The sequence below is a fragment of the Benincasa hispida genome, chromosome 4, assembly GCF_027475165.1.
Source record: "Benincasa hispida cultivar pf3 chromosome 4, pf3_genome.v1.1, whole genome shotgun sequence".
Lineage (NCBI taxonomy): Eukaryota > Viridiplantae > Streptophyta > Magnoliopsida > Cucurbitales > Cucurbitaceae > Benincasa > Benincasa hispida.
This window is the reverse complement of record NC_143481.1, coordinates 70,362,195-70,376,615: the sequence shown is the minus strand read 5'-3', so window position 1 is coordinate 70,376,615 and position 14,421 is coordinate 70,362,195. Positions and strand designations below refer to the sequence as shown.

Sequence of the window (14,421 nt, the reverse complement as noted above, 5' to 3'; positions counted from 1 at the left end):
TTTAGTTCATAAAGTTAAAACTTGTTTCTTAGGCCTCGTTTAGTAACTATTTGATTTTTGGTTTTTGGTTTTCAAAAAACTAAGTGTATAAACAAAAACATTCATTCCACCTTTTAACTTCTTAGTTTGTTATCTACTTTTTACCTATATTTTCAAAAGCTAAGCCAAGTTATGAAAACTAGAAAAATGTAGTTTTTTGTGTTTTGAATTTTGACTAAGAATTTTCTTTTTCTTTGAGAAATATGCACACTATTGTAAGAAATTGAGAGTAAATATATTTAATTTTCAAAAACGAAAAATGAAAAACGAAATAATTAGTAAAGGGAGTTTAATAATTCACTAATCAACATTATCTTCATTTTTTTTTTACTAGTATTAAGGGAGCAGAATACAACACAACTGTTATTTACCCCATAAAATTGCTTTGCGTTAAGGTGAATGGGTCCACCCTATTTCATTGTTAAAAAGCGTGTTTTCCCGTAGACAGTAGTGTAAAGCAGGCAACAGGGTATTTCGTCGCATAGGTGATAGGTGTGAAACATGCGGGAGGCCCAGAGTCTCCCGCTCGTCCCTGGACGGTCCAACTAACATGGGACGCCCCGTCACAGCGTCTTCCTCGCTTTTTCCGCCTCTCCTTTTCCTTTCCTCTTTCCTCTTTCCTCTTTCCTCTTTCCTCTGCTTTGCATCAATTTCGCCTTCAATTCATCTCTCATTTCTCCACCTAAACATTGCCTCGCCGGATCTTCCTTCTCTAAACCGAGCTCTCGCCTTATGATTCCTCTTTTTTCTCTATCTCCCCTGCAATGCCGATAGTTGCGAGTTTTGCGGCTACATTTTCCGGATCCCTTGTTCATTTCGCTGACAGAGGCTCCACGCTTCGATTCGATAGCCGTCTCAGTTGGCCTGCCAATCCGGTCCGTTTCAACTGTCATTTCCAGGTACTTTTTTTTTTTCCTTCATTCATTTTTTCAGCTACTTGTTTTTATGTTTTCTCTTTTCACCGTTGTGTTGTACCAACATTTCTTGCCCAAACATAGCTCAAATGGTCTTATGGTCGTGGGTTTGAAACCCCTTAATATTCTTAAAGAAGGAAAACCGAACATGCTAAATTACGCCGCGGTCTCTGTTTCTTTGTTTCATTTTTTGTCAATTTTCTTCAAAGTATTCAGTCCATGAAAAGTATAAGACCCAGAAAAGAAAAAAGGAGCGCCAGGATTTACCCTGAGTACTTTAATCTGGTCTAATTCGGTTCGGACCGACCAGGAAATACATCAGTCTCGCATGCAAGATTGGTGTGAAGTCGTTTACCTACCACTTTCTGAAATCACACGATTCAATTTATTTTATAAAAATGCAAGTGTGCTGTTTCTGTTACTAAAAAAAAGCAAGTATGGCTTAGAATAGATGGGCAGTTCCAAATATATAAATTAGGTCTAATGTAACAACTCAGACTGAGTCCTTTGACAAGTACCGTTATTCATTACTACACATTTTCACTCAAACATTTTGACCAATAAAGTATAAATTCAGTGAAACAGAGCTGACTATTTTAACCCAAAATTTTAAATTAATAAATAAATCAAATAAACAAAACATTTAATCGGTCCCCTAAAAACATAAATTTAAAACTGAAAAAACATCGAAGAACTTGAAAGTTTAACATAAAAAGTTATAAATTTTCAAATACCAAGACTCATTTTAAACATGATAAACATGAGTGCAACGGTATACACCCATATTATATTCGTAGTAAACCTGAAGGTCACATATCAGTCATAAACGTGATCTCGAGGAAACATGCATCAGTCATAGGTGTATATCCAAAGGTTGACATATCATTCGTAGATGTGTCCTAAGGAAGCACACGTCAGTCATAGGTGATACTTGAAGGTACACAATTCGTAGGTGTGTCCCGAGGGAGCATACGTCAGTCATAAGTGTATATCCGAAGGTACACAAATAGTCATAAATGTGCACATAAACAGTCATGGTATGTATCCCAAAGGAATACACAATCAGTCGTAAGGTGTACATTGCCCAAATAAAAAGGTTAACATGCATCATATATACTAGCATGCATGAGTCCATATTTAAAACTTTTATCATAAACACAGTCGCTTAACTTAGAAAAATTACCAGAACGCCCTCAATCATCATTACACAACACCATAGTCAAACCAGTCTATATTATTAAATCAAACAGTCCAATCATCGCCACATAACCTATGAAAATTTACCAAAAACACCTCCGTTACATCCAAAGTATTGGCAAATATAACACAATGCAAAAATATTTGTAAATATTTCAAAATTTAGATCCATCTCTCGGAATTTATCAGTGATAAATTATATCACTGATAGGACGGATAAATTTGGCTAACTTTGCAGTTCTGTAAAAATGTTACTGGATACTTAATTATTAGCCATAAAAGTATTACCCTTTGCAATTACCTTAAAATATACTTTGTCCCATTTTTTTTGCTCTAATTTTTCTAAACTAACATTTTTTTAAAAATTTTAATTTCGCATGTATTTGATCGGAGAGATTTAAATTTTTGAAGTTTGAGATTTATTTCTAGTTGTTCATTGAGTGTCAAAAGAACAAAAAATACATAACAACAAAGTTGGGTTAGCATGTTTTAATCGTCACGACATCATTTCTTTATATCAACTAGCAGTCGGCAACCATTTAAAAATGAATTTTGAACTCTTGAAACCAATTAAAAATTGAATCCAAACTTTAGGAACTGGGTCACGTTAGAAACTAAATTCAAATGTCAAGAATTAAACTCTGGTTGGTAACCATTTGGTTTTTTTGGTTTTGAAAATTAGGCCTATTTCCTCTTAGTTTCTTATATTGCTTTTGTTAAAGAGTTCAATCCTACTAAATTTCAAAAAACAAAACAAGATTTTTAAAACTACTTCTGTTTTAAAAAAATAGCTTGGTTTTTGAAAATAGTGTTTGAAAGTAGATAACAAATCAGAAAAATTTAGAGATAGAAGGTGTGTTAATAGGCTAACTAAAAGTTTGAGTTTTAAAAATACAGGAACCAAATAGAAATAAGTTAAAATCCTAAGATTAAAAGTTTATTTTACCCTAGATGTTTTGTTTGTTATGGTAGTTCGTTCAAGCAGAAGTTACTGTTTTATTTATTTTCTGAATTATTATTAAGTAGGCTTCTTTGTGCTTGTTTTTGTTTACCGGAGAAGAATGATTTCACTTTTCCACTTGAACGCTGTCAGCCATTCTAAGGTTTAATTTAATTCTGTTGGGATAGGAAGTTCTTTATAGACAAGCCACTTATGCCTTTGCCCCTAATTGCCTATCTTCTTCCTATTTGAGAAAAGCATATCGGCTCTACCTTTTAATTTTTGTTAAGGCTTACATTCTCTGGACCATTCACTAATATGCTCAATCACTCAGACCAGACCAAGATGATCGAGTTTTTATCATTGCTAATTGGTGTGAAAATGATTTCTCAATTGTTATTTACAGTTAGTTAACTTGCTACTTAAACAGAATTCTTCTGTCTGGCTTTAGTGAAGCCATGCCCAATAAACCGTGTTGGAAAATGATTAATATGTTTTATGTTGTGCTTTCTGCAGAATGGCGTGCATTTGCCCCAATTTGCTCATGGTCGTTCAAGCATTGCAGTTAAACATTTATCTATCCGTGCAGCATTGTTGGACGAGACGATTTCACATCAAAATCTCGGGAAAATGACTTCCGAAACATTGGTATCTATTCTCCTCTAGAGCTTACAAGGCTAGTGCCATTGCCAGCCGGTGTTAAACTTTCTGTTGATTTAATCCTCTTTAATATCAAAGAAATTAAACTCTCACCTTTCTTCTTCTCCTTCTTCTCCTTCTTCTTCTTCTTCTTCTTCTTTTCCCCTTCCATTTAACCTGGGCTATTGTTCTTTCTCACAGGCTTTTGATCTAGTTCAAGGAGCACTTGTAAGTTTTATGAATCCCTTTTACTCTTCATGGACCTTGTATACAGATATTTTCTTGATTCTTCATGTATTTAGATTTTAGCGGCAGGACTGACTGGGTGAAATTCAGTTCTGATATGTGAGTTGTTCTGAGCCACCAGGTTAAACCTATTTTGTTTGCTATCCTACATGTGGGTTCTTTGATTTTCCTAACACATGCTAACGAAAATTTGGATCATTGCAAATATTTACCTTTTCAAATCATAAACGTATGGTAGAATTTCCGTCACTTGTTTCTACTAAATTTCTTATTCTCAATAAACAAGGGTACATCAAATATTTTAGAACTTTTTTTCTTTTCAGTGATGTTACAAAAAAATGTGTTTATAGTGAGTTTTCTTTTATATTTTTAAGAAATAGGGTTGTGCAAAGGTTATGGTGCAATCTGATTTCCCTTTTTATGTACAAATAAATAATTTCTGAATATCAGGGAGATGAAGGTGTATGAAGTTTATGACTGCTATCACATGCTTTGTGGGATTCTGCTGTTAAATTGTGTTTCCGTATGCTCTGAGCAGGTAAAGTGGAGTAATGTATTGGATAGATCACCAGATCCACCAACAGCAGTCTTTCTGCATGGAATTCTAGGCAGCAGAAAGAACTGGGGTATGCACTTAGATTTTTTGGGCTGTATTGAATAGTTTTCTTAACCTGTTCATGCTTGCTGAGTAGTTAAGTGGCATGGTGCCTGCGTATGTTTTGATCTTTTTTCATGCTAGATGGGCTGGGTTGATAGCATAGTGTTCATCCACAGACTCACATGATGTTATCACAATGGCTTAATGGTCAAACAAACTAAATCTGATAAGTTTGAAACCTTAAAAGACAATTATCACTTAGAGAGAATTGATGAACTTTCTTCTTTCTTTTTCTTATCTCAATGATCTTATGTACTTTGAAGATTCAATGAAATAAAAGCTGATGTCTTTGGATTTTAGGTCTGCATGAATTATTGAAGTAAGGGAATTAATTTGCAGCATCAAGTTAGTTTCACGCCATAATTTTGCATTTACAATGCTAATTTTTCATTTATGTGAAAAGAGATATGCTGTACTCCTTGATGATAATATAAGAAGATGGTGGCAACTTGGACTGTGTATATGTGTGTGTATATGAAAGACTAGATACAAAATTTAAATGTGAATATCATAATTTTTATATTTGGCCTTCTGTAACTGTAGTTTTGATAGTTAGAATGCTCACTTAGTACCTTGTGCTACAGGAACCTTTGCTAGAAGATTGGCTAAAGAATTTCCAGCATGGCAGGTAGCTTTTCAAATTGTGTTAGGGCTCGGGGATGGGGGGAGCTACTTTCATTTTTTGTTCTTAAAAATATAATTTTTCTTGGATTGAAAAAGGTTGTTTCTTTCCCTGGAAAATTACAACCTAGAGCCATGTTTTAATTTTTACTTTTCTTTTTGTGTTTCTCACAAGACAAATCCTTTCATGTTTGCATTAGCATTAGAAATCACGTGGTAACACCTAACTCATGCTCGCTCAGTGTTCTTTTATCTTCTCAATTATAGTTCTCTCACTCTTTTGGTTGCATTCATAAATTTTAATATCTAAATGTCATAGGCTAAAATATAAGGAGGGCATCTCGGTTTTAAGTTTTAACAATGTTGAGCTTACATTTATTCTTTTATTGTTATTTTGCAGTTTCTTTTGGTAGATTTGCGATGTCATGGTGATTCAACCTTAACTACGAAGACAAGCCCTCACACTGTTTCTGCTACTGCTCTTGATGTATTGAAGCTGGTGTGTGGCCTTCAGACATTGAATAAAATTATTAATTGTATTCGTTTCTTGAAAATTAGGCCTCTTTGTTTTGGTTTAAAAAACTTCTAACAACCTTACTTGAATAGGATCTGTTATATAGGTTGTATAATTGCATCCTTTGAGTTTTAAGGTCTAAAAATCTTTTAACTTTTATAATGCACATGATATGTATTTTTGGTGTGTTTGCGCGCTCTTGCTTGAATTTATAGGTTTCTAGCTAAATGATATAATGTTTTGTGCCATTTCCTGCCTAGAATTTGTTATACATAGAATTTAAAACTAATGTTTTCTACGATAATAGGTTGTTCTCATATTTGGCTTCAGCCATCTAGTTTTCAATTAAATTATGTACATTAGCTCCTTCTCCATGAGGATACTAGATATTGTAATTTAAATGTGTGATAAAATAGATACACGACTGTCTTCTGAACTCCATTAATTGTTTATTAGGTCCGACAGTTGAAAATAACACCTCGAGTTCTAGTTGGGCACAGCTTTGGAGGAAAAGGTATTTTGTAACCTAACAAGGAATGGACACTAGCCTTTGTGCAATTTGACATGAAATCTTATTCATTTTTCAGGTGCTAATGGTAACTGGTGCTTACTGCACCTTAAATTATCTTTGCAGTTGTCTTGAGTATGGTACAACAGGCTGCTAAACCTCTTGCACGGCCAGTGAGAGTAGGTTCTTTCCTACCGAGTTTATCTTTGCTCTCAAGTCTTATAAACTTAATACCTAGGTATTAGAAATTTCCCCGAAAGGAATTTAGAGAAGTAATTAATTAATGTTTTATTTTGGAGTGGAAGGTAATCAAATGCAATAAATTATGTTCCGTTGTGTAGACTTTTTCTTTCAAAGAATCTAAACAGAGCTTGTGTCCTTTCTTTTCGTGATGCTTATTTTCTTTTTCATTTTTTTGTCTTTTTCCATTTCTCTTTCCTGTAGGTTTGGGTTCTGGATGCCACTCCTGGAATAGTTCGACCTGGTGGAGGTGGAGAGGACCATCCTGAACAATTAATATCTTTCCTAAGTACACTGGGAAATGAGGTAAAATTGCAGTATACTGTTTTATCCCACTCGTATTTCTCTCTTTTTTGGGTGGGTAAAGGAAACAGTCCACTGATTGGTTTTCTTTATCTTTTTGTTTTAGCATTTGAACCACTCTAATATTCTTGTTACAGTTGTAATATCTACATTCCAATATTTTCACTGGGAGACTCCGCGATATGTATATTTCATGCTTTATTTTGTTTATGCACATCATATACATATTTTATGGTAATAGGTATCCTCGAAGCAGGATGTCGTGAATGCTCTTGTTCAACATGGATTTTCTAAGGATGTAGCACAGGTATCACGGTCACTTTTCTCTTAAACTATTTAGTCAAGCAGTTTCTTTGAGCTTCTACAGTCATGCGAAGATTATCTTTTGAGTGTTTAGTGTTAAGCAGTTTTTTTTTGCGTCTATCTTCATATGAAGTCCTAATTCAGTATTTGGGTGTTTAGATAAGGCTCCACTCATGTATCACCCTGATTCAGCCTCCTTTCTTCTCATTTCATATATTACATGATTGTGCAGTAGTACTACCCTCAGTCTTAAATATTTATTCAATTTTCTAAATATTCACCTATTTATTGTTGCTAAACAAGTACTATCTCAGAAGTTTGCTTCATAATATTGGAAAATAAGTTTCTAAAAAACTGTAAAAGGTGGATAACGAAAAAGTTCAGAAGTATGAATAGGAAAAGAGGCGTTAACATGTTCTAAATACAAAACTTCAATCTGTTAACGCCCAAAAAGTTCTCTTGGAGCTGGGTTCTCAGCCACTTGTTTTTGTAAGAAAGCATGTGAATGATGCTATGCTATAGTTTCACTATCTTTTGCTTTGGTTGGTTTGTGACTTCAGCGTTCTTTACTTTCTGTTTTGTTTATAGAAGGTCTCCCCCGTTATGTAAGATATGGATAATTTTTTTCTGATAAGATATCAACTTTGGGTACATGTCGTGTTTTTGGCTTTTGGTTTGAAATTGAAACTTTTCTGAAAATTCCATTGGCTGACAGTGGGTCGTTACAAACCTTCGACCTATTGGGCCTCGTGGTTCATCATCGTCTGGCTTTTCATGGGCGTTTGATCTCAAGGGCATTGCTGAAATGTATCAGTCCTATGAAGAGACAAATTTATGGTAGTGACTTTAGATACTTTTTGGTTATTAACATATTTTCTTTTCCTCTTTCAAAATGCTTTTAAGTTTGATCACCCAAGTAGATTATGCAATCCATACGATTGTTTTGTAGGAAAATTGTGGAAGATGTTCCCCGTGGTGTGCATATCAATTTCTTGAAAGCTGAAAGAAGTTTGCACCGTTGGGCACTTGAAGACATTAGGAGAATTCATGCTGCAGAGGAACTGGCTGTTGAAGAGGGAGGTGGGGTTGAAATGCACGTCCTTGAGGATGCCGGCCATTGGGTATAGTTCTTTTCTTTTTACCAATCTTTTCCCCCTCATTTTTGGTGAATTTATGATATAACAAAGAGTAATACTATATGCTGTGTTTTTTATTAACAGGTGCATGCTGATAATCCAGATGGCCTCTTTAGGATCTTGTCATCCTCTTTCAAAGGGATTAGAACTTGAGGCGAGCAAGGCTTTCTTTCTTTCTTTCTTTTCTGAGACAAGAGCAAGACTTTTTTGACATCATACATATCATATGTATTTGCATATCTCATTTCTCAATTCATTTTAGGCATTATAGGAACTTGCATCAACATCATTTTGTATATCTATTGCACATGACAGTTGTCTTATGGTTTCATTATTGTAACCCCAAGCTTTAGCTTTACACGTTTGACTTGAGTTCTAACATTTTTCTACAGTTTCTTTAACTAATCTTCGGTGTATTTGTAGATGGAGTTTAATTGTAGCCCCGTATATTATCACTTGATTTGACCATCATTCTACAGATTTTATGCCTATACTCGGGAAAATAAATATTCTCGAGGGGCCAGATGAGAAGGGAAAAAAGGGTTAAACTTCTTGTTTGTCGGAACAATTAGGAATAGGCACGCACCAAAGAAGTGATAAGATTAGGGGTGCCAAAGTTCTCTATTGTCACGCACCCTCCCGAGCCTTAGCCCAAGACCCAGAAGCGAGCGTGAAGACAGTCAATTTACAACTAGGACAGCTAATATACCAATATTTCTTTATTGTGGACTAAGAATTTAGAATGTCTACAATATTCATATAATTTTTATACAAATGATTTAGCTATCCTACTGATTTTCAGCTACCCAATTCGAGTCATGCTCTATGAGAGATTCCCAATTCCTGGTGTTGGTGGCTTGGTGACTTTTTTCTGAACGCTTTGTTGTGCTACCTGGGGGAAAAGAAAAACATTTGGAAAACATGAGCTATAAAGTCCAGTGAGTGGTGTCTTTAAAAAAACAATAACTTTATCTACAGAAATGTACTTTTTGAAAATCAATACATAATCAACAAGAACATTGTCACAAGTTCACAATTATTTCTCGACCGTTGGATTATTCCCAGCTCATCCATTGTCAAACATTCCCAGCTATACCATTGGTTATTCCTGGCATGACCGTACCTTAAAGCAATATAATAATAATTCTTGTGGAAACTTTCCCTATACCCTATTATCCTGTCAATGTGCACATCGACTATTTTCCTACTAGTTATACTTAGGCAACTTGGCTATATTTCTTGTCGGTCGTCACCGACTATGATTTCCCGTCGATCGAAATCGACTATATTTTCCCGCCAAGTGTTTTTTCAAGCATGCTAACTATATATCTCGGGTATAATTTCAGTTTCCAACACAAATATACAAGCAATATCTTAACAAGCATAGTAACCAGATAAACATGTATCCTTGTTCATGCCAGTTTAATGTTATCCCCTATATATATTTACCTATATATATAGAAATACATCAATAATACAATAACATAATAACCACTCACAGTTTTTGCAGGGGCTCTCCATTGCAAGTTCCCTTTGAAGTGTTTTCTGAAATTTCTCCCATTTTCAATGAAATTTCAAATTAATACCATAATTTCATAAAATAACTTTAAAATATAAAAAATATCCTCTTATACCAAAATTACCAGCTTACCCTACTTAAAATGACAAAATTTTGGCCAAACCCCTCAAACAACCCGTTTGGAGGTTATTCTGACCAAATCTGGGTGCTGATGCTCGTGATAGGGCGAAACAGCGCGCACACAGGGGCTGGGCAAGGTGTCCGCGACATTTGAAGATATGCTTGAGGACAAGCATATATCTAAATTTGGGGGTGTGATAACTTGTAGAAATACAAGTTATTTATGCTGTTTTATTTAGTTTATGCGGCAAAAAGAGAGAAAACTTGCATCGATAGTATAAGAATTGGTTGAGAAATATGAAAATTATAAAGTGTCGTAAACACATCCACTAACCCCATTGTGATGGCGAAATTCCAAGTCTCTGTTTTACAGGAAATAGGTCACCGCATGCGTTAATGGCTCGAGGACAAAATATACAATGCATCTACATCGCATGCGCCAACCGATCAAGAACAAAGAAATGATTAATGCAATGGCGGCGCATGCGACGATCGATCATGGATTCTAGCGATCAACGCATTTCAACCGCATGCGATAATCAAAATAACTACATCGCATGCGGCGATCGATTGAAGATGTGAAGAGCAACGTGTCACAATCGCTCTTTCGGAAGCTTCTCTTAGCGATTGTGCGGCACTTGTTTCCGCTCACGAACAAGTCAGCCAACTCGAATATGGACTGCCGGTGGCACACCGAGTGCCTCTCGCAACCTCCACCCCCGTTTTTAGGGAAAACGGGTTTGGAGAAAAGGTTTTCGTAAGAAGTTTTTGTGAGTGTGAATAAAGAAAGAAAGATTGTAGTAGACTAGAAAGCAATAAGCAACAACAACAGCTTTATAGCGTATTACTCCGGGTATGAGGAAGTGATGGTTAGTCTTATCCCCATATAGTGCATTCTGAATAAAAAGCCAACTAGCGCCCTTGCATATGTAAAAGGGCGAGTGGTCACTTACAATGAAAATGTAAAGAAAACAAGCTAACTAAGCTAATACAATACAAGATATGAAAGTATGCTAGAAGGGGGTTGGATTGGGCATGCGGCCATGGGCAATAGGCCCTGGACAAGCATGACCGTGACATTCTCCCCCACTTAATTGGTTGACGTCCCCGTCAACTGACCTTGTTCAAAATCTGTGATGGCTGGAGCTGCATTCTTCAAATCTTCGGCCCGCTCCCAACTGATCTCTTCGTCGGGGAGATCCTTCCATTTCACTAAGAACTCTGTCAGTTCTCGTCTGGGTCTTCCAATACGGCGCGTACGTTTATCCAGAATTTGTGCAACTTCTTTCTCAGCAGAACTCTTCATCGTGATCGGTGGGCGCCTTAGCATGTTTCGCTGTTCATCCTCGGGATCGGGATGATAGGGCTTTAGGATACTCACATGGATGACAGGATGAATCTTCATCCATGAGGGTAACTGAACCTTATATGAGGTTCTCCCGACCTTCTCAATTACCTCCACTGGACCTTCATATTTCCTTACTAGCCATTGGTCTCTCTGGCCTCAGAATGGAAACTGTTCCGGTTGTAGCTTGATCAGGACCTTGTCCCCGGCTTGAAACTCGAGGGCCCTCCGCTTCTTATCAGTCCACTTCTTCATCCTTCTTGATGCTCTTTCTAGGTAGGCGCGAGTTATCTCAGAGGTTTTGCTCCATTCTTTAGTGAAGTTATGTGCCTGAGAACTTTTGCCTGCATAAGGGTGGTCCACCAAGTGTGGCATGAGTGGCTGTCTACCGCACACCACTTCGAAGGGCATTTTTCCGGTTGCGGAACTCTGCTGGCTATTGAAGTTGAACTGAGCCACATCTAACAACTGGACCCAGTTCTTCTGCCTAGCGTCGATAAAGTGACGCAGATATTCCTCGAGCATACTGTTGAAGCGTTCCGTCTGGCCGTCAGTTTGGGGATGATAGCTAAAGGAGATATTCAGTGTTGACCCCAATATTTTGAACAGTTCTGTCCAGAATGTCCCAGTGAATCTTCCGTCCCGATCGCTAACAATGCTCGCGGGGACGCCCCATAATTTCACGATGTGTTTGAAGAATAGCTGGGCAGTCATCACGGTTGTGCACATTTTCGGTGTCGGGACGAAAGTGGCATATTTTGAGAACCGATCGATGATAACAAGGATCGATTTGAACTCTCCCACCTTGGGCAAATGGGTGATGAAGTCGAGAGACACGCTCTCCCATGGTCTAGAGGGCACAGGTAGGGGTTCCAACAGACCCGCTAATTTCGCCCTTTCGACCTTATCTTGTTGGCAGACAAGGCAAGTCTTGGTAAATTGCATGACATCGTCTCGAAGGCTTGGCCAATAGTAGCCTTGTTTCAGAAGGGCATAAGTCCTCTGCCAACCATTATGTCCTGCCCACGGTGTGTCGTGACACTCCTTCATCAGCGACCTTCGTAACTCCCCGGATCTGGGGATGTAGAGGCGATTGCCCTTGGTGTATAGTAGATCATCTTCCACCCAGAACTGGCGTGTCTTCCCCTCTCTGGCCAACTGTAGGATGGCCTGCGCCGCTGTGTCATTTGTCAAGTGAGTTTTGACAGTTTCTCGTACTGTTGCACTCAACGTACTTGCTTGTAGGCTGGCGAACATGCACAGGGCCGCATGTTCGCTCTTTCGGCTAAGAGCATCAGCCGCTTGGTTACTTTTCCCCGATTTATGTTCGAATTGGAAGTCGAACTCCGTTAGACACTCCTGCCACCGTGCCTGTTTCGATGACAAGTTCGGTTGGTTGAAGAAGTGACAAATGGAGTTGTTGTCGGTCTTGACCACGAACTTGGCCCCCAAGAGATACTGTCTCCAGGCCCTCAAGCAGTGAACCACTGCTAACATCTCTTTCTCGGAGGCGACATACCTCCGTTCGGCATCTTTTAGTTTCCTACTCTCATACGCGATGGGGTGTCCGTCTTGGAGGAGGACACCCAACGCGAAGTCAGAAGCATCAGTCTCTACTTCAAATGGCTTGGTCACGTCGGTAATTTCGAGGACCGGCCCCTCAATCATTACTTTCTTCAAGCCCTCAAAGGCGGCTTGACATTCGGGAGTCCAGCTCCATTGGCTATCCTTCTTCAACAGTTCGGTTAATGGCCCTGTTCTTCTCGAGAATCCTTCTACAAACCGCCTATAGTAGTTGGCTAGTCCGAGGAAGGATCGTAGTTCGGTCACGGATGATGGTACCCTCCAATCTCTAATCGCGGCCACCTTGCCCTCTTCCATACCAATCCGACCACACTCAATCACGTGGCCGAGGAAATTTATGCGCTCTTGGGCAAAGGAGCACTTCTCTCTCTTTACATACAACTGATTTTTCCTCAGCTTTTCGAAGACTAGTTGGAGGTGACGTCGATGGTCCTCCAGCGAGGCACTATAGACCACAATGTCATCAAGATATACTACGACGAATTTGTCGAGGTATTCGTGAACCACTTGGTTCATTAAGGTACAGAAAGTTGCTGGAGCATTGGTGAGGCCAAAGGGCATCACGAGGAATTCGAAGGCCCCATATCTCGTGACATAGGTCGTCTTAGGTTCGTCTCCTTCAACAATTCGGACCTGATAATATCCAGACCGTAGGTCCAGCTTCGAGAAATACTTAGCACCGTGAAGCTGATCAAATAAGTCAGTAATGATAGGAAGGGGATATTTGTTGCGGACTGTGAGCTTATTCAAGGCCCGATAGTCGATGCACAACCAGAGGCTCCCATCCTTCTTCTTCTGGAACAGTACTGGCTCCGTAAGGGGCCTTCGCCGGTCTGATAAATCCTGCATCTAACAACTCGTCTAACTGTTTCCGGAGTTCGGCCAATTCTGGCGGGGCCATCCGATATGCATTCTTGGCAGGCGGCTTTGCCCCTGGTAACAACTCAATCTCATGGTCAATCCCCCTTTGTGGGGGTAAGGACTTGGGCAAGCTTTTCGGCATGACATCCCGATACTCTTCCAAGAAAAATAGAACGTCTTGGGGGATCTCCTCTTCAGTGGACTCAACTGATTCTATCGGGATGGCCATGAACGTGGGTTCGTCGTGGGCCAAGCCTCTCTTCAATTGGAGGGCTGAGATCATTCTCACCCCATTTGGCTGCTTGATACTGGCTTGGACCACGGTGGGTGTAGATCCGGTAATGACTAAACATTTGGCGAGGAGCATTGGTATGACTTTATGTTCAAGTAGGAATTCCATCCCCAATACCACGTCGAAATCATCCATCTTGACAATCACGAAGTCAACGAAGCCCTTCCAGTCTCCTAACATCACTGGAGTTCTCTTCGTTATCCCCGTAGTCGGTAGGGCTACGGAATTCACAGCTTTCATCTTCCCTGCATCTCTTTCCCAAGTCAAGTTCAGGCGGCGAGCTTCCGTTTCAGCCATGAAGTTATGGGTAGCCCCAGAGTCAACCATAGTGTTTTTGGCCGATCTTTGGTTGACCCAAGCGTCCACATACATGAGTCCTTTCTCTAGTGGCTCCTTCGCCTTTCCCATTTTCTTTTGGAGTGCAGATAAGAATTTCAATGCC

The 14,421-nt window shown here is 38.8% G+C and overlaps 1 protein-coding gene across 1 annotated transcript; it reads left to right on the top strand.

Annotated features, from left to right (window-relative positions):
* The first annotated feature begins 464 nt into the window (after window positions 1-464).
* LOC120076901 (alpha/beta-Hydrolases superfamily protein) lies at window positions 465-8,663 on the top strand. The gene is made up of 13 exons (XM_039030858.2): window positions 465-938; window positions 3,607-3,738; window positions 3,931-3,957; window positions 4,514-4,601; window positions 5,218-5,261; window positions 5,655-5,753; window positions 6,225-6,282; window positions 6,403-6,455; window positions 6,721-6,822; window positions 7,061-7,126; window positions 7,838-7,959; window positions 8,072-8,243; window positions 8,343-8,663. The coding sequence occupies exons 1-13, from the start codon at window positions 804-806 to the stop codon at window positions 8,409-8,411; spliced, it is 1,167 nt and encodes a 388-aa protein (XP_038886786.1). The 5' UTR covers window positions 465-803; the 3' UTR covers window positions 8,412-8,663.
* The last annotated feature ends 5,758 nt before the right edge of the window (window positions 8,664-14,421 follow it).